The sequence below is a fragment of the Neopelma chrysocephalum genome, unplaced genomic scaffold, assembly GCF_003984885.1.
Source record: "Neopelma chrysocephalum unplaced genomic scaffold, ASM398488v2 Primary Assembly neopelma1_68b, whole genome shotgun sequence".
In the NCBI taxonomy this organism is placed as follows: domain Eukaryota; kingdom Metazoa; phylum Chordata; class Aves; order Passeriformes; family Pipridae; genus Neopelma; species Neopelma chrysocephalum.
The window spans coordinates 1,584,192-1,607,551 of NW_020897728.1; the positions used below are offsets into that span (position 1 = coordinate 1,584,192).

At 51.0% G+C, this 23,360-nt stretch overlaps 3 protein-coding genes across 8 annotated transcripts; 1 reads left to right on the forward strand and 2 right to left on the reverse strand.

The window, feature by feature from the left end:
- Positions 1 to 68: 68 nt before the first annotated feature.
- POLR2C (RNA polymerase II subunit C) lies at positions 69 to 8,089 on the reverse strand. Of its 3 annotated transcripts, XM_027685363.1 has the most exons (10): positions 7,923 to 8,071; positions 7,674 to 7,723; positions 7,369 to 7,437; positions 7,146 to 7,198; positions 6,904 to 7,032; positions 5,881 to 5,932; positions 5,251 to 5,419; positions 1,244 to 1,318; positions 420 to 591; positions 69 to 283 (listed from the first exon to the last, which is right to left on the reverse strand). In XM_027685363.1, exons 1-9 carry the CDS (start codon positions 8,006 to 8,008, stop codon positions 447 to 449), a joined length of 828 nt encoding a protein of 275 aa, XP_027541164.1. In that variant the 5' UTR covers positions 8,009 to 8,071; the 3' UTR covers positions 69 to 283; positions 420 to 446. The 3 variants fall into 3 exon arrangements, with proteins under 3 accessions (XP_027541164.1, XP_027541163.1, XP_027541165.1); XM_027685362.1 differs by having other exon boundaries at positions 69 to 591; positions 7,923 to 8,089; XM_027685364.1 differs by lacking the exons at positions 69 to 283; positions 420 to 591; positions 1,244 to 1,318 and adding an exon at positions 2,613 to 4,667 and having other exon boundaries at positions 5,235 to 5,419; positions 7,923 to 8,078.
- Positions 8,090 to 8,133: 44 nt separating this feature from the next.
- On the reverse strand, positions 8,134 to 17,965 carry COQ9 (coenzyme Q9). Of its 3 annotated transcripts, none has more exons than XM_027685353.1 (9): positions 17,851 to 17,965; positions 14,863 to 15,034; positions 14,128 to 14,263; positions 13,641 to 13,783; positions 13,294 to 13,378; positions 12,003 to 12,107; positions 9,983 to 10,138; positions 9,538 to 9,591; positions 8,134 to 8,226 (listed from the first exon to the last, which is right to left on the reverse strand). In XM_027685353.1, the coding sequence occupies exons 1-9, from the start codon at positions 17,960 to 17,962 to the stop codon at positions 8,191 to 8,193; spliced, it is 999 nt and encodes a 332-aa protein (XP_027541154.1). In that variant the 5' UTR covers positions 17,963 to 17,965; the 3' UTR covers positions 8,134 to 8,190. The 3 variants fall into 3 exon arrangements, with proteins under 3 accessions (XP_027541154.1, XP_027541156.1, XP_027541155.1); XM_027685355.1 differs by lacking the exon at positions 17,851 to 17,965 and adding an exon at positions 16,002 to 16,026; XM_027685354.1 differs by lacking the exon at positions 17,851 to 17,965 and adding an exon at positions 15,735 to 15,807.
- On the forward strand, positions 15,783 to 22,510 carry CIAPIN1 (cytokine induced apoptosis inhibitor 1). 2 transcript variants are annotated; one of them, XM_027685359.1, is made up of 9 exons: positions 15,783 to 15,881; positions 17,893 to 18,078; positions 18,378 to 18,530; positions 19,058 to 19,134; positions 19,373 to 19,541; positions 19,745 to 19,818; positions 20,145 to 20,260; positions 20,778 to 20,847; positions 21,258 to 22,510. In XM_027685359.1, exons 2-9 carry the CDS (start codon positions 17,922 to 17,924, stop codon positions 21,366 to 21,368), a joined length of 927 nt encoding a protein of 308 aa, XP_027541160.1. In that variant the 5' UTR covers positions 15,783 to 15,881; positions 17,893 to 17,921; the 3' UTR covers positions 21,369 to 22,510. The 2 variants fall into 2 exon arrangements, with proteins under 2 accessions (XP_027541160.1, XP_027541161.1); XM_027685360.1 differs by lacking the exon at positions 15,783 to 15,881 and adding an exon at positions 17,488 to 17,600.
- Positions 22,511 to 23,360: the final 850 nt, after the last annotated feature.

Genomic DNA, 23,360 nt, shown 5'->3' on the forward strand with positions numbered 1-23,360 from the left:
GGAGAGAAGTAAATGATGTGACATCTCCTCCTGCAGCCCCGGCCGAGCTTTCAGGGATGACAGAAAAATGTGGGGGTAAGGCTTTATTCAGCACAGTGAGGAATGGACATGTAAATAAGGTAGGGTTGTGTAACCAAGGTACACGCTTCCCAGTCCCAAACACCACATGGCCAGAATCCAAAACCAGAACCAAAACTCTGGGATCAGTTGGAGCCTGTCCTAGCAAAGATGCTCACTGATTGATTCCCTTCCCGTTTTACCCTACACAACACAATGGCTTTCCCTGGAAAGCAAGGTCAGGGAAGAGGCGTCACCAACCAGCAGAGCTGGGCCAGGAAAGGCAGAGGGAGATGGGGAGGTAAAAGCCTCTCCCCAGATCACGGCCAGGCAGAGGCAAGGACCTGCTCCATCACTCACACCTCAGCACTGTCTTGCAAGGAGCCACCTCAGTTAATAGTGAGGACGTCGCTCTGAATCTCGTGGCTCAGCTGGGTCTGGAGGTCACTCAGTTTCTTCTTCAGGCCGGACAATGCGGACAGAACGATGGTCTCCGGGCGCAGAGACCCACAGGACTCCACGTTATAATAGAACCTGAGGTTACAAACCAAGGGGTTAAGTCACCGCCTGCTCTGCACACAGGTGCAAGCCCCGAGTGCAGGCACAGGGCAGTTCCAGCCCATCCCTACCCACCACGGGGAGATCTGCCGGAATTCCAACCATCAGCATCATTCACCTCCCAACCAGGCACCAGCCAGTACTGTCCCTCTACAACTGTCACACCAACACTCACAACTTTACGGGCTACAAGACCATTTCTGGGATTGATTTCTGTTCAGCACCATGACCTGAGAGCCAGCAATAAGCCCCGTGCCAGGGACTAAAGCTGGCTGAGCCACTTCTGCAGTGCAAAGAACACCAGCAATCAGAGCACAACACACACACAGGTGAATAAATCCCCTAAGCCACCTCCCCCCGCAGGCCTCACACTTCACCGAGTGTACACTGCCCTACCTGGCAACATGAACTCAGGAGAGCTGTCTATTATCTCCCAGAGGGAAAAGCCTGTCAGATCTGGGCATAATCACCAGTTAACCCCAATTCTGCTCTGCTTTTCAGGGAACATCAGCTCCCTGGGCTGGCAACTTCAGCACAGAATAGACACTCTTCTATTAATAAGAGCAGATGAGATGCACCCAACCAGTCCCCCCACCTTCCAGCTGTGGCAGTGCATTCAGCTCCCTACCTCTCTGGCTTCCCGTTGGGGTCATAGGGAGCCTGAGCATCCTCATCGTCGATCTCCGAGTACTCACTCTTGGGCCTGGAATCAGAGAGCAGGAGAGGTCAGCACAGAGCCCCTGCTCTGGCCTGGCCCCACAGAGCCCAGGCACTCAGTTTGGCCCCAGAGAATGAGCATGGGGCTCATGCCCAGCACACAACGGGGTGCTCAGCACACATCAAGTCCCAGAAAAATGCTCAGTCCCACATTGCCCTTCCTGGCTCCTCATTAATGCCACAGAGTCACCCAGCAGCGCTGCAGGAGGGGGATCAGCCCTGCTCTGCCCAAACACAGAGAGCCCTGTGCAGGGAGTACTAGGAGGTGCTCACAGTGAAGGGATGTCAATGTCTGAAGGGACTGTGTTTATGGAGCCTGGATGTTTTTACAGAGTAATAGACCTTGTGTTATCTTTTCTTTCCCCTTTCCACTAGGCCAGGAAAGCACCAGAGCACCCCAGAGCTCAAGTCTCTGGAGCACAGCTGAGGTGGGAAAGCACAGTTGGCTTGGACCCAGCAGGAAAGAACCTCCTGTACCTCAAACACCATCTGCACCAGTGAGCTCCATCCTGATGTCCTGCACCTCCACTCCTCTACTAAAATCACTGCAATATCCATGCATCAGTTAGTCAAACACATCTTTCTACCCACTGTACCCCTTGGTTTATAGAGCACCACACCAGAGAGACTCTGTGGGAGCACTTAATCTGTGTAAGAAAACCAAAGCCTTGAGCTGTCTGAAAAGCCAGCACAGAAAATCCCGTGCCCACCAAGGTCTCCTGCTGGCCTTCCTCTGCCCCAGCAATGCCCAGAAATGCTGATCCCAGCACCCTGTCATCAGCTGCCTGAAATAAAACTGCATTTCTCAAACAAATCTGTACAAACCACTGAGAGAGATAAAAGTGTTAATGGAGCTGGGACTTCTCACAACTTGCAGAACCACTCATGACTGAAACAGAGCAGAGGTTTCCACCACCAAGGCAGCTGTTTGGAAAGTCCAGCTGCATGCCAGTGCTCTGCCAACAGCCTCAAAAAAGCAATTAGCATGAAAAACTAAACCAAAAATCATAGCTAGCCTTGGACAGCAGAAGCCTTTGGCTCTGTATTGTCTTCACAGCAAGGTCAGACGAACTTGGAAAGACAGATGTATTGTCATGGAACTGGCAGCTACAAGGTCAATCTTCCCTTCAGATTTTTCCAACTTTTACATATATTTTGTCAAGAACTTCTCAGAAACTGTTGTACACCACACCACATTCCTAAAGGTGCAGCTGACCCTGCCACCAAACAAAAGAACCTCCACTAGCAGCTGCCTTGGGCCAGCCAGGGAAGCCGAGGTGCACATGGTGCTCAGGTGGGGCTGTTCTCTGTGACACCAACATCTCCCAAAGCCCACGCTCTCCAAAAGTCACACTGTGACATTCCCCATCCAAAAAGGCAGCAAAGCCAATGATACCTCAGCCTGCCTGGCACCCCACTGTCCCACTCAAAGCAGCATTCCAAATCTGTCACTTCATCAGTGCCACAGACTTACGATCCAGCACTGCAGAAATTAAACCGAGGAATTTTTATGGCACCAAAATGAAGCTTAAAATTATTTCAAATCCCTATTTGAAATTCCACATCCATTCTTTGTTTCTCAAGCATCCGATCTATCACTCAGACAGTCAACTAAATTTTGGGGCAATTTATCTGCCATAAATCATTTGGAAACTTCAAAACTGTCCAGTTCCATCCCCCAAACTGCTGGTGACAAAGGACAGGCCGGCACATCAACTCTTGTGACATGCTCCTGACCACAAGACTGTCGAGCAGCACCCTCAGTCGTGGTCAACCAGCCTCTCACAGACCTTCCCCCTGACAGCCTGGTCTGCAGCTGGCAGTTCCCTAAGTGCAGCTTCAGTCCACGCACGCAGATCATCAAGGCTGAGGAAAATGCCCATTTCCAGAATTCCAGCATTACCTGCCAGCCTGGTTCTTACTGCACTGCCCTGACGAGGTGCTGAAGGAGCCAAATGCCTGGCACGTCCCATTGCACCCAGACTGACTGATCTGGGCCCACGAACGCGCCCCACAGAGCCCATCAAAGCCAAGCGGGGTTCGCTCCTTCCACCCATAAAACAGGGCTGGGATGGCTGCGGGCAGGCTGTTGGGATTCACCTGCAACTCCACCCTTGGTGACAAAAGGCTTCTCAAGCCTCCCAAGTGCAAACTGAGCAGCACAGGATCTCCCTGACAGCTCCAGAGCAGAAAGCCACTGGCAATAGGATGAGGTGTGAAATCAGGGCTGAACTGCACCTCTGGGAAGCTTGTTCAGGGACAGCTAATTTAGCAAGGGACGGTGTAAGGCCAAACACTGTGATGGGTTTGAACACCAGGCTCAAAGCAGAGAGTGAGGAGGTACAACAGCCCCACCACCTGCCTGCTACTGCTTGCAGCCATTTGCAGAGTCAAATGTGGCAGCACAGGGTCTGGCAGTCAGAGGAGAACCCACCGAGCCCCTTCTGCTGCTCAGCCTCCCCTCCAGCTGCAGCTCTGCTCAGGGTTTATTGCCCCCTGCTCAACCCCAGCTTCTGCCATCCCTGTGCCAAATCCTGCTCCTGTACCGAGGTCTTCCTGACCTTGGGCTGCTGCCCTGCTCTTGTGGCAGCACATCCACCACCCCCTCTAGTCCCCGCTCTCAGCCTGCCTTGGCTAAAGCACCGGGTTCCTCACTACACTGCTGGCTCCAGCATGCTCAACAACAGGATGTCTGCTAGGTGCTCACTGGGATGCAGAGCCAGGAGCAGCTCAGGTACCTACTCATGGAAAAGAGATGCTAGGTGAAGTCCTCTCTCAGGCCAAAGCAGGGCAGCAGCTTTCCAAAAGCAAAATCATGTCACTTTTAGATGAGAAGCAGCATGCTACTGGTGCAGAATGATATGTCAGAGGAGAGGAAAGGGAAAAACCCTGCTTCCAGGTCTCAGGCTCCAGGAGCGAGGAGATGTATGGGTGGAATCAGAGCCATACTGGGCTTCCTCATACAAACAGGGCTGCAAAATCTGTATTGCAACCCAACCTGCCACTCTTTCCTCTCACAGCAACCTCTTCCACTTCATATGGATCTGTTCCTTCCTCAGACTTTACCCTGACCTACACACCACTTGCACAGGGGAGGAAAAAAATCAGCTGGAAAAGAGCACCAAAGGCAGACAAATCAGCAGTGATGGTACACGAGGGAAGATAAGAGGTGACCACAAACCAGTTCACCTTGAAAATAAGCGACTGGCCAATGCAGGAGCAGAGTCTGTGCAGGAGGAAGTGATACACCCACCATCGCTTACTGACCCAAATCATCCCCAGGGCCGAAATGGAAGTTGTTGCCTGCTGGAAAACCTTTCCCAGGGCCTCCAGACTGATGCCTTAAACCCCTAATAGTTTTCTTATTTTTCTACCTTATAAGTTTTATAGGTAATAGAAGTAGATTTTAGAAGCAACCCCTTTCTCCCTCCTCCCCTAGCACCCCTTAGTTTATACATTCCTTAAGCCTCTTACCCCATTCCATACCCCCATATCAGCCCTATCCCCGTATCCAGTAGAAGATGTTTTGTCTCTTAGTCAAGGCAAGCCTGTCTTGTTTGGGGAACGCTTGTATCTTGGCCTAAACCGCAGGACAGAGGCAAAGAACTGGGTGACTCTGCTCTCTGTACCCCGAAGATGATGAAGGATGATGAAGAGGGGGTCCCAAAAAGATCCCAGACCCAATTCCGGGAGGTGGGCCAGGGGGTGGACCAGAGCAAAAGTCAGAGGGTGGACACACTTGAGATTGGCCAGATATTGTTATAAATGTAACATCTCGGGCACAGCCCGGCGCGCGTCATTTACCATCAGTTGCCTTGGCACAATTAAATCCTTTCCTTATCTCACCCCAGCTAACAGCTCCTGGATTTTTTTCTAAGCACCAGCTGAGCAGGCATCAAGACAGACAGTGGGACGTACCACTCCTCTGGTTTGGGGTACACCGTGTGCCGCAGCGCGTTGTCTGGGTCGTACTCGAAGGCCACGCCCGCCGTAGGGTTCCACTTGGCGTGCTCCTTCCCGAAGCCCTTCTTGGCGTAGGCTCGCAGCCGCAGCTCCTGCCCCTTCCGCAGCTTCACGATGAGGATGTCTGCAAAAGCACACACCCGTCAGCCTGAGAAGGCTGCAGGGGAGAAATCAGCCTGCAGGATCACGCTACAGCAAAGGCAGGGATTTTTGGTGCCACCAGTATCCAGGGTTTGCTTGGATTCTTAGAGGGGCTGTGTCCCCAGAGCAGGTAAGGAAAAAGGAGCTGCACAGGCCCCCAGAGAACAGTGGAAAGCACACCATTTCACCTTTTTTGCTGTCTCTGAGCTCTCACAAGGAGACAGAAGCACCCTCTGACACAGGACTTTAGTTCTGGGGACAAGCTGTAGGTGCCATTAAGATAAAATGCTACCCCACTGACGCAGTGATGCCAGTGGCTCTGAAGTGTCAGATTTACAGCTGCCTTATGGTTACACAGCTAGTAAATGAAAAATGAGTTCAAAGAACCCCCCAAAAAAGTTAATTACCTCCTCCAGCTCTTATTCCCAGTGACCCGCCACTCACCATCCTGCTCCACATAGTCGTTGGGGTCGTTGTCTCTGCTCCGAGACGTCACCTGCAGCAGCAGAACGAAAGCAAGCAAGTTAATGACAAAATCAGCTTTTCTCTCCACATCAAATACCAGTTGTCTACAAAAGTTAGAGATGGTGGAGAACCCCTCTAGAGTGACTTACAGCAACAAACCCAGCCCACCCTATTTAATGGAATTTGGGGCAATTCAGGCAGCTGCAGGCAGGTATGTGATGTCCCCACAATGGTCTGCTTGTCTCCTGAGCTGCTCTCCACACAGGATGGAGTGCACTCCAGTCCAGCCCAGCACATCTGCTTTGTTCCCAAAGTCACTCCCACAACTGCTGTAGGTGACACAGAGCACTCACAGCACCTCAGCCAAATCAAGACAGTGGGTTCCAGCTGGGCTTTAACCAGGCAGACACTGTCACCAGGCAGTAGGAGCAGCCCCAGGTTGTGGTGACATCCAGATGTGGCCTCAACAGCGTATAAAATCATTTTCTGTAAGTCTCTGTATCTGTCCCACCAATCCTCCACAAGGTGACTGTGCAGGAGCTGTTTGGCAGCAGTGCTCTGGCCAGGGCTCCTCACACCTTGCCGAGCTGAGAGCCAAGAACCAGCAAAACAGAGGCCTCAGGTTGCTGCCAAGGGGCTGACCTTGTCCAGCACACAGGCAGCAGAAGGCAGTGGCACGGCAGCAGGACACAAGCACACACACACTTGGGGTGTTCAAGGTGAGATGAAAGGGCAACACTAAAGCCTCTCAAGAGTTTGGGATGAGGGGTGCAGGACAAGGCCATACTGCTTTGGATGCCATCAGAGAGCAAGGACAACACTGAAAAGACGAGGAGGGCACTGGCACTGCTTCTGCAGGTATTTCTGCTTTGCTCTCCCACTGTGGTTCAGGTGGAGCTTTAGGCAATGCTCAAAAGGCCTTGCTTTGTCCACATTCCACGTGTTTGCTACCCTGGCCACAGCAGGGATGGAGAGAGGGACAAGCAGAGGGGTGGCACTGACCGGAATGACCCGGGGGTTGTTGGAGATGAGGTCGCGGGACGTGACGTGACGGGTCTGGTCCTCGTTGCAGCGAACGTCCAGGGTGAACTCCACGGAGCACTCGGGGCAGAACTCGTCACACGTACAGTCCTGGGACACACACATGGATTGAGACCTTTGTGCAAGAAACTGCCAGCGCTTCCCATGGGATCAGACACCCACCACCACCAAGACAAGCCCCCACGACATTTTGCTTGACTCACTCTGGAATACTGCATTTTATCCACAATGTCATCGCTGGTGAGAGGGATGAGGCCTGTGGGAAGAAGGAAATCAAGGGAATTTCTGAGTAAGGCCACAAGAGCTCCTGACTTTCCTGCCAAGATGGGTGGAGGAACAGCAGCCTCCTGACAAAGGTGTTTCAGCATCTTTGGACTGACTTCACCCACAACCCACCCTCATCTGCCCCCCATGCCCAGCACTCACCCAGCCTGTGTGCAATGAACTCATCGTGGAGCACAGAGGAGTTGGCATCTATCTGGACCCAGTCGATGGCTGCAGGGAGGAGAAAGCCACAAACTGAGAAACACTGACGTGAGGAAAAGTCAAACGGTTTGTGCGGGCACAGGAAACATTACAGAGACACACTGAGACAGTACACTCAGCACACAGGACCGGCTGAACATGGCTAAGGAGAGCCGAAAGCAGCCGGGAGGTGCGGGAGAACACGGAGGGGAAGCGATGGGAGCCACCGGCAGAGTAGCCCGGGAGACCGCGACCACAGGCCGTACCTATGGTGGGGACCTCAGCGATAAACACTCTTCGTATGGAATTTGCCACCCTGAGGGAGGGAAACACCCGTGTTTAGGCACGAGAGGCCGTGGAGCAGCGGGCCGGGGCCGCTGCGGGGCTTGGCCTCGGACACGCCACCCGGCCACACCGCGGGTGCCACGGGGCGCGATCCCCCCGGGGAGGCCGGGCCTGTGGGGCCGCCCCCGGCCGCTTCACCGCCGGGCCTGCCCGCCCGGCCCGATGCTCACGCCAGGTCCGTGTTCTCGATGATGAACTTGACGTTCTCGTCCGTCAGCTCGGTGATGCGCACAGTGGGCTGGTTGGCGTACGGCATGGCTGCCTGCTCCCGCTCCCGACCCCGATCCCCGTCCCGATCCCGATTCTGGCCCCGCTCCCGCCCGGTCCGTCCCCGCCCCGCTCCTCCCCGGCCGCGGTGCTCCCGCAAAAAGAGTCCGTGCCAGACAGAGTACGAGTTTATTGGTGCCGGGGAAAGGGCCGCTCGCCGCCGCTCCCGCCTCACCGGCGCTGGTTCAGCCCCGCCAGGTTCCTGATCTGCGGGCACAGCGAGAGCGGGTTTAGTGTCGGTGTCCCGGAGCAGCTGCCGTGTGCTGGGAGCTGAGGTGTGGGGGCGAGGGCCAGGGGCCGGGAGGGGGTGAACGATGTTCCTGGATCCACCTACAGCCACCCCTCTGACTGGTACCTGCTCTCCAAGTTTCAGCTTGGTTTTGTTCCTGCGGCCACACAGACCCTGAGGGTGAATTTAAGCTTTTGGGGCCTTCAGCTCTCCCGTCCGTTTTGCAGAGACCTGGAGAGCTCAGGACACCTGTACAGTGACACACTGGTGACACCTGCACAGCACCCCTGGACATGGGAGGGTCAAGATTTCTTTCCCCCTAATGTGTTGAGATGATTCTATTCTAAAACACCTGGCTACAACCCAACCCCTTCAGAATCCATCCAGTTCCTCCTGTTTATCTGTGCAGTGGATCTACTGCAGGGACAGACTAAAGAGCACAAACAGAGCACGGGGATTTTTTTAGCAAAGGGCCCTTTTGGATTATGCACGTGTGAAAAGATGAGAGAGGCTGAGAGACACTAAATTCCACCATAACTGCAGGGGGAAGGAGGTGGGAGAGAATCTTGAGAACTGCTTCATCAGTAAAAATTATTTCTAATTTATGTTCCAGCCTGTTTGTCTTGTCCTGATACAAGGAAAATGTATTTCTGATAGCAAGGAAATCACTTTGTTGCTAAATGCAATGGGAGTTGTCCAAAACCAGAATCACAGCAAGGCCCTGAAGCCCTTGAAAAGTCACTCCTGGGTACACAAAGGGCAGTTTTGTATCCCAGAGGAAGCGCAGCTCCCTCTGCATGGACACAAAGCAGTCCAGGACATTACCAAGAAGTGAATGAATTCTTGGAAGGACACTGAGGTCAACTGAAACAGCTTGAGGAAGTCGCCCTGCTCTGGCTCAGGGACAGGTGCCACCTCCCAAGTGTCCATGGGGGCACGAACCCTCCGTTACAATCTCCAGCACAGGGCCTGGCAGAGGGAGAGATCTTGTGACAAGCAGTGGAGAACAGCTGTATTTATTCTGATCACCTGCCTCTCATCCCTAAAGCTCACCCTGCAGCTTCAGACTTAATTTCTTTCTGCTCTATTGCAAGTTCCTTCACCACAAAACTGTGAACTAACTCCCAAACTACCCTGGAAATCATCCTTAAACATATCTAAGTTATGAAAGACAATTCTTTGTCATGTTGTCCCCTAGATTTGGGAGGAAAAACCACGCTGGCATTCAGCATGGAAGGGGACAGGAGCAATTTTGGTCTCAGAGCCCTGCTGGTTTCAGCATTACTTACAGTAACTGCAGCTCCCATCAGGCCCTGGACAACAGCTTCTCCAGAGGATTGTACCTGGGAGACACAGGGAGAACGGGGCCTTTTGCTTTCTTCTGCAGTTGCACTTGTGGCCCCCAAACACAGAGACGTAGTGCACAACAAGCACCTATTTGCTACAGAAAGGTGCTGACAGCACTTCAGACAAATGACAGAGGTAAGACACATGGAAGAGGTTTCCTGGGCTGTCTCCCAACCACTGGGCCACTTTGACACACAGGGCACCTACGTGTCCTTCCGCTAGAAAACACATAAGCTTTTATTCATGTTGAACCAACAGCAACCACCTGCCAGCACAAGGGGCTCTCTCAGCCGCTGTGGGATCTGCCTGATGGAAAAGCCAGGTCTGCCTGCACATACCCCTGGGGAGAAGGGGGATGCTGCACGTGTGCCTTGCCCCTCACGTTACCTGGCTGGCTGTATTGCCCATGTTCATGGCGTCAGCCACCCTGTTCTCCAGGAAGCGCCAGGTGTCCTCGAAGTCAGGGGACGAGTCCTGCAGCATCACCAGCTCGGTGGTGTTGTAGATGCCGGTGAGCACAGCCCGGCGGGTGTACCAGTTAAACTGCAAGGGCAGGAGAGGAGAGAGAGACAAAGGTGTGGCCTGAAGGCAGATCAAGAGAATGGCAAAGGAAAATCACACACCGACAGCACATTCCTTCCCCCCTTAAAACGTGTCCCTATCAGAACAGCTGCTCCAGTGGCACCGGACAGGGATCACATGGATAGTGCCTAAAACTGCTGAGCAAACCCCCCCCACCTGCCTCTGGCTGCAAGCAGGCACCTGCAGCAGGCAGCAAGTCCTCCTTGTCCAGCCTGTGTGCACTGTGTAACAGTTCACCTTTGCTTTACAGGCTGCCAGGCAATGCAATGCTCCAACTCAGACCTGATTAGAGGAGAAACAGCCACACTCAGTACATAACTTGGGCTGCAGCTCACACCAGAGACAACCACGAAGAAAGGGAACAAACAGAGGACAAACTGTGCAGGACATCACAGAGAAATACACCTTTTACCAAGTCCTGTCCCTGAAATACCAGTGCTGCCTGCTGAGTCACAAAATGCATCAGCACAGTGCTGGCAGCAGTGCTGTAGGTGCATTACACCAACGGGTTACACAATGCAAAGGTGCACAAAATAACTCAAACTCCTCATATTTTCCAGTGGCACTTGAGCCACTGGCAGATGAAATATATAAAAATTGTTAAAAACGAGTCTTCATTTGCTGCTGTTGTCTAGAAAAAAATTCTGGTTGTTCCATTCATGATAACAAAGCAACAGAAAAATGAAAACGCGGGGCTTGATTTTAAAAACAGCAGTTGGGTGGAAAGCTCCACTGCTGGCACCACAACCTGCAAGCTTTGACAAGGGGAGAAACATGGGGCATGTTGCCACTTGCAGCTGGATCAGGTGCCTGAGACCAAACTCTTTCTATTGATTCTTCTCCTGCTCCAAAAAAAACCCACCTGAGGGGGTCTCTGAGGCATGGGCACACTCTGCCTAGCTCCTGGCACTGGGAAGAAGGATCCACTGCAAGCAACTTTAAACCCCTTTACTGGGAAAGAGGGAGTGGGCTCAGCATCACAGCTTCCCCAGAAAACTCATGTAACCAGTCAGAAGGTGCAAACAAAACACAAACTTTAGAACCTCTCCTAATTTCTGTGTCAGTGAGGACACTTCAGGAACAGTTCAGTGCAGACACTGGCTCCAACATGTCAATTTGACTTTCATAACCCAGAAGGGACTTTCAGTTCCTGAAGCAATCATGTTCTTTCAGTTCTCTTCTGGTTCATTCCTTTAATTTTTCTGTCATCTTATTTATTTTTCACTGCAGTAGCTTCTCTTTTATACCCAGATAAAAGAAGCTTATTAAAGTAGTTTGTTAAAATGGCTCATTTAGCTTTTTCCATCTCTTCATACATCTATAAGAATTAAAGTAATTTATTAATTGCTTTAATTAAGGTTATAATTTTCTTTTATTTCCTGCCAGAAAGATGAAAGCTTTAATAAGCTACTGGTATTTTTAGGTAGGTTCTTTAAAGGTTTTCAAGTCAAGTCTGTAAATGCTACTGCTGGTGGAAGAGAGCTGTTTGACAGAGACACTGCTCGCTCACTGAATACTGGATCAACTTCTTAGTCTCAGAATCTCAACAATCTGTGCCTTCAAAAATGAAAAAGAAGAGCACTTAAGAGCCTAGGAAAGTAGGTCCTTTTAATTTGCACTAATCCCACTGGCACTAATTTGCATTTAGTCTCTTTAGAAATTAGACTGTAGCTTATAAGGAACCTTGGGTGCTTCTGAAATGTCTTCCCCATTCAACAAACAGAGCCTTTCCAGAGGGATGTGGCCCCAGGCCTACTTGAACCCATAATTTTTGCTGAAGTGCTGAGGGGTAGAACCAGCCTGTCTGCAAAGCACAAAGACTTACATCTGTGGACTGGTCCCCAGCATAATGCCAGATATCATCGATCATGCTGGTGAGGAGGCTGAGGCCGGAGGGGATGTTACGTGGGAGCAACAGGACGCTCAGGGCCTGCGAAGGAAACACACGAATGGGAGAGTCCAAGAGAGAAGGATGTAATATTAAAGCAGACCAACAGTGCTCTGCTCTGTTATCTTTTCCCTGTTGCTGCTGCCTTGCCTCCAGGTCCCAGTGACAAGTCCTCCCAGCTCTTTGCAGCCAGCACCAGGCTTTCCAAGCGGTGGGATGTGCAGAGAACACACAGTGTGGCAGGTGAGCTCAGGCCTAGGCCCGTGCTGGAGCCCAAAGCTCCCTGCTCAGCTCAAACACCACTGTGTTGTCTCTCCTGAGCTGCCTCTCCAGCATGGAAACGGCACAGGCTGAGCTGACTCACCCTGTGTGCCCCTGTGGGCAGGGAGTCACCTCTCTCATTTCTCCGAATTTGACTTTGAACTCAGAGCAGCAACCCAGGGCACAACAGCGCCAGCCATAATGGCCCTGCTGGGATCCTGCAGCCTTTGAACGTAATCACACAATGCCAGGAGAGTCACAAACCACCCACACTCCTTCACAAGGCAAGTTATGCTAATCTGGAAGAAGAACATGAAATTTGTGCCCTCTCTCTTTGCATGGAGTGCTGCATTCAGCTGCCCAGAGGCCAGCAGTGGTTCTGGACAGAGGCTGACCTTGCAGCAATCCTTGCAGCCCAAGGTTGGGAACTCTTCTCTTGTTACTGTGTCCACAATTCAATTCCCTTCCCACCCCGGGAAGAATGGCTTGAGAGTTAAATCTGAATTTTGAAGCATAGAGCCCTCTCAGTTCACAGCCCTACCCTCAGGCTGCCCAGGGTTTGTCAGCCACACACCAGAAGGGCAGTTTCTGCAGCAAAGCAGTTCTGCATTCCCAGGTGTCAGGTGATACTGGTGCAGCCAGAACAACCCTGCATGGAGCCTGACTTGCAGTGACACTGCAAGTAGGACTGAGCAGAGACACAGGTTATCCCCTGGGGATGCCAGATGGGTGGAGTGAACAACAGAGAGCTTTGCCTTTCCAGAACTGCAAGAAACAGTTGTTCTAAGGTCACCTTTAACTGCCTCCTTCCAAGGTTGATCTCCTCTTGAAGGCTACAAATAATTTGAAACCAGCAAGGGTTTAATTTACAACCTTGAACTAATCTGGTGGAGAGACCACTTTGAAAGACACAGGGTGTTTAAAATACACACACAAAAAAGAGACAATCTTAATATTACTTTTATACCTGGGGCCATTTCTCAATATATGGAATCAGCATCCTCAGTCTGGCTTCCACAGCATCTCTCAGGAATTCATCTGTAGGCTTCTTCCTGGATAAGGACAAAAAAATTAAGAAGAGCCAAGTTAAACTCAATTCTGATCTTGAAAGATCAATCTCCATGTGCCTCAGCAATAAATAAGCAAAGTATTATATATCCTTCATACCTTTGCTCCTACTCTGTATCTGGGAACATGGTTTTATTTGGGTAAATCATACTTTTAACTTAAAGTATCTGCATCCCAGGTGGCCTGTCTGTCTACCCAGTTCCCAAAATCTGCCAAGGAAGATGTTTGCTCATACCCAATACTCACTCTGCTTCACCCAGCTGCACCAGTTTTTGCTCCTTCTCCAGCAGCTCAGACAGCTTGGCATTGCACTCAGACACAAAGTGGAGGATCAGTTCACTGCCATCACTGTGAAACATCCCTGCAGCAGCAACAGAGAGGCCCAGGGTCTGTAGGGAAGAAGGGAGAAGCACAGAGCAGGTCATACACTGCTAAGCAGAATCCAGCTAGGAAAAATGTTGTATTTATTTTGTGAAAGACTTTATATGAATTTAAACAAAGCAATGCTGCATTAACAAGAACTTCCTGTATGTGTTTTCCTCTCTTTAGGATCACTACATCGTGCCTTAGTCTAACTCTGAAGGGGTTATCCTGTAGCAGCTGGGACACATTCCTGCCCGGTAGCATTGGTGCATCGCCCAAGAGTATGTGGGGGAAGCATGCAGGCCTGGCTGTCTTTGCACTTCAGCCCCATCCAGTTTTCAACTGGTTTGTTGCTTCTCTCCCCACATACCTTGGCTCCCTCTGCAATGGCCTCTGCAGTCCAGCCATGTTCAGGCACAAACTCCAGCGCCGCTGTGAGGATTCGACGCTGCAGCTGCTCCTCGCTCTCATAGTCCTCAGACTCCTGGCCGCCCTGGCCAGTGTAACTATGAGAAGGTATTGTTACAGTGAGGGGAACGTCAGCACCAAACACCAGCACCCTGGACTCTGCCACTCACTCGCTGCCACCGCTTGCCTGCAAGCACATTTTGGGACCTGCTCATTATAAATCTGGCCTCCTCCTGTAAAATCCTTCCCTTTCCAGAAAAATGATTCTTAACAAACCTTTGCTGTGCAAGAGGAGAAAACTAAGGGAGGGCTCAATGTGGGTGCCTACATGGAGACCAATCAGCTCCAGAATCCCCCTCCTCTACAGAAAAGCTACACTACAGGTTTTTCCAACATGGGCTTTATAGTTATAGGCATATGGGCAACATGTTGTTCATATTTTGTTTAGATTTACACAAAAATCCAGAAGCAAAGACTTGCGCTTTGCAGACGAGAGAGGTTCCCTCTTAGAATCAAGTCCCATCGTGTCTCCACAGTGGACAGTGGAATTTGCACTGTCACAGCAAACCTGCAGTCTGAGGCTCCTTAACTCTGGATCTCCAGAGTTGTCTTCAAGTTTCAGATGTGAGTTTCAGGAAGGCAAAGCCCTGCGATCCCACTGTCGGCAGGGCTGTGCTGGGAAGAGCTGCTGAGTTACCTGGGGCGAGGGCCCTGAGGCTCCTGTTCGGGCTGGTGACCAGCTGGATGTGTATCAAAGTGCTGCTGAGAGGAAGATGTGAAAGGTTCCTTCTTGTGCTCATCGGAGACTCTCCTCAGCACGGCCGAGGCCTGGAGAGCTCGGAGTGGTGGGTAGTGCTGGCACCTGACCACTGAAAGGGAAACCAGGAGAGTCAGTGTCTCCTTCCAACACGAGGAAGCACAAAAAATTAAGGCGCAGAAGAGAGTTATGGTGAACACGGCTGAAAAGAACCACAATTCGGGGTGTGTTTTTTACGCTACCGAGAAGCGCCGCTCTCAGCTGAGCTCACATTTACTTGAAGAAAATAAAGCAAAAATGTTTTGCGAGGGGAAGAACAGTGAGAATGGGATGTATCGCAAAGAGCTTCTGAATCTCGGACGGGAAACCAGGCACCCAAACGTGCCCTCTCCCCTTTTGGGTCCCTGGTTGAGGTGTTCAAAGGAAGGAATAGGGAAGGAGCATGAGCAGTCCTAATACACAACTGCTGACACTGTGCAGGGTTCTCATGTGACTCAAAGGCACGCTGGAGGAGCTTTTAATTTCACTGCTGCGACGTTTTGGTGTTGTTGTTTTTTTTTTTTAATAAACTCGTTCGGCGGCCCACACTCTTAAAGAAAACCAGCACCACGCGCCCCCTACTTCAAACCCACCCTCTCAGCCCCCGCCGCCGGCTCCGCTTCCCTCACAGCCCTCCTGCCCTTCACCTCACCTTGCCCCGCCCCGCCTCGGCGCACGGGGGCGCGCACGGGCACGGGAGCGCGCACCCCCCCCCATACCTTCCCCCCCTCACCGCCACCCCCGGCCCGGGCGCGTCCCCCCCCGTCCCTCACCCGCGCGGCCCCGCCACAGCCGCCAGCCCGCGCGCCGCGCCGCGCCCGCCGCCGCCATCTTGGGAGCGGGCAGGGCGCGATGACGTCACGGTGACGGCGTCAGGCCGGGACGGGGCGAGCGGCGCCGAGGGGGCGAAGCGGGGCCAGGTGAGCGCGGAGGGGAGCGGGGAGGGGGGGCTCTCGTCACCCTGAAAGTCTGTCCTGAGGGCTCGCCGGAGGGGTGTGGGTGTGTTTATGTGTGTATATATATATATATAATTCCTTCACGAAATTCCATCGCGTATCCTGTTCCTGCTCCCTCTAAACCGTCCCCGCTCGGTGACCGAGAGGTTTATTCCGCCCCGTTCTACATGTGTTTAAAACGCGCACGTGCTGCAGGGCCCGCAGCTTTGGGCCGCGTTCTGGCCGTTGGGAGCCGGAGCGTTCCCGGTCGCTGGAAGCTCGAACATTCCCGGCCGCTGGAAGCTGGATCCTTCCCGGCCGCTGGAGCGCGTCGGGAGGCTCGAGTTTAGTCCTGATGTGCTCTAGAACCCTGGAATGGTTTGGGTTGGAAGGGACCTTCGCGCTCACCCCCTTCCAACACTGCAGCTCTCTGATCTGTTGAACCCCCCGTATTGTTTAACCCCTTCCCTTGCCCTGTTTCTCAGGAACTGTTAAATGCGTGTGACGTGTAGATAAGGGCCCCTCCTCACCCCCAGCACACGGATCCAGCCCTTGGCCTCCTCCTGCATCTCGGGGAGCTGTTGGCTGAAGCTGGGGTTGCTCTTGGTGCAGTCTGGGCTCTGACTGATCTTGAAAGGTCACAACCTGCTGTTCAGAGAGGAAGGGTTTTATCTTAGCCTAACAGGTAAACTTTGGGTTTATCTTAGCCTAACAGCTTATGTATCTTTTGGGATTTTCAGCCTTCTTGGGAAAGGTGACATTTTTATGGGATTAATACGTGCGTTTATGAGTGTTACTGTCTGTTGTAGCTGTTTAGCTGGTGTCACACATGCAAGGCCACCTGGGAGGTGCTATAACCTGCAGTGTACATCCAAGATCTTCCATTCCTTACCTGGTTGGCATTGCGGCTGCATTAATGTGAATTCCCACCGGAGTAGCTCAGATAAGGCACAGAGTTGTCCCATTCTGAACTTGTTTGCAATTCCCAGGAGAGAGGGGGTGTCCACGGCACACAGAGCCAGAGGAACCATGGGTCAAAATCCACTCCACGCCTGACTGCATTTAAATTTGGTACAGCATATCCCTGAGCTGTGTTTTCATAACAACGTGGTGGCAATAAGGCATTACCCAGAATGTGTCACGTAGTGATTCCTGGTAAAGACCTTGCTTACAACTGGCTCTCCCAAAATAAGTGTGTGGCTTGCAGCTAATGGAAGATACACCAGGCAACTATGCTGGTCACTAGCGCTCTGTGTTCTCTGTGGTCATGTTAAATTAGGAAGAAAATAGGTTTGTGTTGGAAAGAGGAAAGAGGGGAGGTCACTGGGCTCAGTAGCTGGTGCTGCTGTGAGAACAGGTGGTGATGGGATACTATTGCTCCATCAGGAATACAGTCTTGTATAAAATATTAGTGGAGACTGATTTCTCGAAACTGTCACTTCACTGCACGTTCTGTTCCCCTCCTGCCTCCCTGTGACTTGCTCACCCAGTGCCACCAATCATAGCAGTGGGAGAGCCTCAATCTGGAATGCTGGGAATGCCAAAAGTTACTTTTTTTTCCCTCTCATGCACTGTGAGAGCAAATTCTGCTCGGACATGTCCGGAGTAGGAGAGACAAGGCAGTGTTTAATGTCAAATAGCTGTCACTAATCTAGAAATCCAGAAATCCTGTTTTTGGCTTATTCAAATATCTAAGGAAAGCAGGTAAGCTTTTGTTGTTTTGTTGGGGATTTTTAAGCATGATTTGCAGTCTCCCAGCAAAACTAGTCCCTGAACTGGAGGGAAACTGAATTATGCTATTAAGTATAGCTCTTCCTTCATGTCCTGTTAAAGCTCAGCTTGTGGGAACTTTGTGCTGCCCATCTCAAGAAAACTATCCCCATTTATGAAAACAACTTGACGCTCTGTGATGAAGTCACAGTCCACAGAGGTTCCTGCTGTGCTTGGCACTTACCCTTCCTCTCTCTCTCTCTTCCTTGACCCGTTCCTCTCTCAGCCACTGCCAGTTTTGCTGCTGCCGCCGAAATGGGGGAGTACGGGGTCACTCCGGGCCAGCGCGTGGCCATCGTCTGGGACAGCTCCTCGCCCGTTGAAGCCCTGAAGGATTTGGTGGATAAAATTCAGGCGCTGGTGGGAGCTGATAGTCGTGTCTCTGTGGAAAACGTTAACCAGCTCTCTCAGTGTAAGAATGGGCTTAATTTTTCACTGCTTTGTTTAAACGGAAGGGTGCTGCCGACGTGTGAGCTGACACCTTCCCGCTTCGGGAGTCAGCACTCAGAACAATGGCAGCACCTGCTGCTGACCCTCACCCTGGGCAGTACAGCCAGGGAAGTGATACACCCTGGCTGTGCTTCTGTGACTGGTGTCTTTAATCAGATATTGCTGTTGTATGCAAGCATGAGAGATGAGGGAGGTGGAACTGCTGTATTAAGCTGTGCGTGTACGTGTGAAAAATTGTACCATCTTCCTGTTTCTTCCCAGCGGCTCACAGGGAGTCCAGCTTTGATGTGATCCTCTCTGGCGTGGTCCCAGGCAGCGCAGCGCAGCACAGCGTGGAGCTGCTGGCAGAAGTAGCTCGGATACTTAAGCCAGGGGGCCGTGTCCTCCTGAAAGAACCAGTGGTTACGGAATCAGGTGAGAGAATCTTGCTTCCGTGGCAGCACAGCAGTTCTTGAGAGGATTAGGCTGAAATGGAACCCCGACCGACATTCAGAGATTTTCATTCTCCTGACACAGTAACCCAAATAGCGAGGGTTTTACCCTGTGCTTAAGCAGGTACTCATCAGGGATGTTTGCAGTCACTGCTTCTATCAAAAATGCTGGATAGGCTTGTTCCTAAACTACATTGAAAAGCTCAATGGACACTGGTCTTCTTCTCAGAGTGCAATGTTAAATAGTTGCAGATGTTGTGTTTCTGAGGAGCTTCTGAAGTGGTTCTAAGTACAGGTGACAAATGCTGAGGGTGGCTGCCCCAGAAGCCAGTTGAGAAATAGTTATCCAGAAAAGGTTAGAAGCCAGGAAGGGCACAATTTTAAAGCAGAGGTTTGGCTTGAGTACTTCCCTCTAAAGCTCTTGCTCTTCCAAGTTTCTTGGTGACCTTTATTGTGGTTCTTCCCTCCTTCTACTCCCTCCTCCTACTCTCTGCTTTTTGTGTCTTTCAGGAAACAATGGCAAAATCAAGACAGCAGCCAAGCTCCTCACAGCTCTGACTCTCTCTGGCTTGGTGGAAGTGAAGGAGGTACGTATGTACTGACCACTTCCAGCACTGCCCTTGGGCAGTTACCTGGGGTGAGGTGTTTGGCTACCCTGGTTTGCTGTAAATGTGCATGGACACTGCCTGGCACAACCTTTGGTTGCTGCAAGAGTAGTGTTTTTCTTCAGGATTGAAAATATCGATTGTCTGTTCACTGGAATGCTGGACTGGGTGCTAAAATACAGGGTTCTGCATGAGGTTAACCTCCAGTCTTACATTGCAGCTGCAAAAGGAAGCACTGACCCCGGAGGAGGCCCAGTCAGTCCGAGAGCATCTGGGTTACCAAGGCAATGACCTTCTAATTATTCAGATAGAAGGCAGGAAGCCTAATTTTGAAGTGGGATCCTCCAGTCAGCTCAAACTTTCCTTTGCCAAGAAATCTGGTCCTTCAGGTAAGGAGTGGTGCTTGCTAAATGTCTGGATTGCCTGGCTCTCAGTGACAGGCATCCCTTGGAACAGGGAAACAGTTCCCAGCTAGGGAGTGCTAGAATAAAAACCTGTGAAGTGGGGCTTTCAAAAGTTGCTTGAACTCTGTTGGGAGTAGATGGGGCAAAGGCTGGAATAACTGCTATTTCTTCCTTTGTTTTGGCTCCAGGAAAACCCTCTGTGGACCCAGCCGCTGCCAAGCTGTGGACACTCTCTGCCAATGATATGAATGATGAAGAGATGGTATCTGGTTTTGTTTGTGAGGCTTTGCTGTTGTTCCTTCTCTCTTCTTTCCTGTTCTAAAATAGTTTCAGTCATGCCTCTTGGGAAGCTTTACAACTTCAGAGGTAGAAAAACCTCCCTAAGGCAAATTATCTCATCTACTCTGTGGGGTCTGAAGAGCCCAGTGGTGTGATGAGGTCAGAGAGGAGACAGGGATAGGAGGGCACACCTGCAGCACTTTAATGCCAGTGTACAGATAGCACCATTTCTTTGAACCTAACTCAGCAGTGTCATTCCCTACTGACAAATCCATTTCCTGCATGTTGTCTCCCATGGTGTGTTTTCAGGATCTTTTGGACTCTGATGAGCTCTTGGATTCAGAGGATTTGAAAAAGCCAGATCCATCATCCCTCAGAGCTCCATCCTGCAAAGAAATGGGCAAAAAGAAAGCCTGCAAGAACTGGTCAGTGCTGGAATTAGCGTATCAGTGAACCTTTTAATGCAGCATTAAACCTATACAGTTGGAGGGATTTTAAAAAGATTGTAGGCAGTTTGCTGTTCTTCAGAGCCTAATTCTCTTGGTTCATGTCCTTTCGTATCTTAATTATTGGAATGTAAATCCCAATACAATGAGGATTGACCAGTGACTGCTACAAATTACCACGATGATCAACAGCCGTCTACAAGGTGGCCACAACTTTGTGCAGCTTGACTGAAACCCTAGTTTCTAAGATTTCAAGCAGAAATAGCACATAGCAAGTGCTGTAGTGTCATTTCCCACTCAGTTTCAACTTGAGGAGCATTTCAACACTTGCTGTACAAACTGTGGTGTTGAAGAACAAAGTGAGGAGCGTGAGTCCCAGAGTCAGCTGTGGTGTGACAGAGCGAGGGCTGTCGCGTGTGAGCAGGGCTGGAACAAGTGTTGATGACTCGTGACCTTTAAGCAGAAAGATACAGGTGACTTCTCTATTTTTCTACAGCACGTGTGGCTTGGCTGAAGAACTGGAACAGGAGAAGAAGAGCTCACAGCCCAAATCTGCCTGTGGAAATGTAAGTAGTGGTTTTTGTCCCTACACTGTGGTTTGCAGTACGTGATCTCTGTGTAAGAATTGTGTTCTCTGGTGACTGCTGCCTGAGCTGGCTCACTGCTTCCAAACGCTGCCTGTGCAGCTTCTGCAGAGCTTGAGGATCTCTTTGTGGGAGCCCACAGGGCCCTCATGGTGGTCATGGGCTGCCCCAGCCTGGGTGGGGCGGAGACTCAGCTTCTTCCATGTGAGCCCAGTGCCCTGCACAGCTCTGCCAACCAGTCGTGTTGAGGAGAGGGCAGAAGGGAAGTGGTCTCTGTGCTGATCAATGCTCAAAGGATCATATTCATCTCTTGAGCTAGAGGAATGGTACCACAGGGGAAGAGACCTGAAAGTGCCCCTGATTACAAACAGTGCTTTTCTTTCCCTTTCCAGTGCTATCTGGGGGATGCATTCCGCTGTGCCAGCTGCCCTTACCTGGGGATGCCTGCCTTCAAGCCCGGGGAGAAGATTGTCCTGAAAGAGAACCAGCTGCATGATGCTTAACAAAGACATCTCTGGATGTCCTGCAAAGGACTCTGCTGCCTTTCCATTACTCTGAGGTTCTTCCTGCAGTCCTCCTCATCCTCTCAAACTCATGCTCTCCGGCCAATACTCCGTGTGGGGAGGGGCACTGCGGGCACTGACACTGCTGTGAGCTCATCACTTGTAACCAGCCTTGGGCTACCTGACAAGTCACGTACCAGACTTCATGTTACACCTTGGTTTAGCTGCTCTCATCCTGGCCGTCACAGCGTGTCCCGCCAGCAGAGGGAAGCAGAATCAAGTGTCAGGTTGTCCTTGTGTGCCTGTGGCAGGACCCGGATTTCCCAATGCACGTGTTGTATAGCTCTAATTTGCCCTGATTTTCCCTGGTGATGCAGCAGCTCTGGCTCAGCTCCCCGGGGTTACACTGGGCTCCTGCTCTCTTTGAAATTTAAACCTGCAGCCCCTTACCTCGTGAGGGTGGCTCAGCAGCTCCTGTTGCAAGTCAGGAGCCGGGATTATACTTAGCAGTATGTACTCTGAGAAGTGTGTGTGTGATCTTCTTGGTAAAGTCTGGCAGGCATGATGAATTTCCAAGTGTTTTGGGAGTCCCTGCCCCCACCTGTTTACAGCAAAATGACAAAGATTTAGTCCCACCTAGAAAACTCCTGCCCTTGTGGCAGGGAGCTGATGAAACACGATCTTTCTTGTCCTCCCACAGCTTTCACTGATAACACAAGGGCAGTCTGAGACTGTCACCTCTCTTGGTGGTTACCAAATGAGTTACCTGCAGTGTCCAATACATAAGAACATAGCAATAACTTAATTTCTAGATGATCTGTGGTCGCCATCTGCTCCCTCTCCATGAGATACTATTTATTTGTGTAAGAAGTTAGTGAAGTGTCCCACAGGATGGTGGAGCTGTTCACGTTTTGTACGGGGCTTTCTTCTCACCCAGGGTGGGAGAGGAGGAAAACCCACATCCAGTGTCTCAGTGAGGATTGCTTTGTTTGGAGCTCTTGCTCTTCAGGATGTGACTGCTTGTTGTGTGCTACCTGAGTTACTCACTAAACTCACGGAGGGGGCTGGGATGAAAGGCTGTTCTGTTCTTGAAATAAAAGTGACCAATAGTAAAGCCTTTGTTTTAAGGCTGGTATTAGTGGCATTCTAACTATGTCTCTCCTAGTCAGCCTCTCAGTGATTTCTGGAACTGTTGAAATGTTGGGTTTCATCTTGGAGTTCTCCATAAATTGTTCCTTTGAAAACTTGACTTGAATACGTGATACGTAATGGAAAGAACAGGATGTTAAGGAAAACTGTTAAAACTTTCCTTTCTGACCATTCAGATGTTGCTCTAGGACTCACACTTGCACCACCCCAGACTGTCACTGCTGGTACTGAAGCCCCTTCATGCCAGAGCACAGCTTTTCCAGACCCCTTCCTCACTCTCCTCCCCAGTCCCTGCCTCTGTCATCAGCAAGAACAGCTCCCAAGGACTCTTGTGATAAACCACCTGTCCAAACAACTTATTGTTCCTATCTTGTGATGTAAGGAAATGGGCAAAAGCCTCTGCTCACTTATGGCTTTTGGGGATTTTATTGCCTTTTCTTAGTCTCACTGGAAGAGGAAGATCAGAGATCAGATGACTGTGTCTTCACATGAAAGGTCCCTGATAAAGGCAGCCCTTAATCTGAACTAGGCTTTCCTTTCAGAAGTAAATAAGATAAGAGAGGCAGGAAGCAGCAGCAGAAGCTTTTGTTTCACACTGATTCACTCAACTGGAATTCCAACAAGCTGGAAGCACTTTCAGCTACTGCTGAGTTCAGTCAGTGATGGTTAAGGCTGTATAATCTTGTTCTCTTTAAATAGCTTTACTTGCTCTTGCTGTGCCAGAGGCCCTCCAAGGGTGACAAGTGTGGCAGTGGAGCATGTGCTGGGTGGGAGTATGATCCTGTCACGCTGGTTTCAAGGAGAATTTACCCTTTTAGCCCCCTTCCCTAGGGGGTCTCAGCA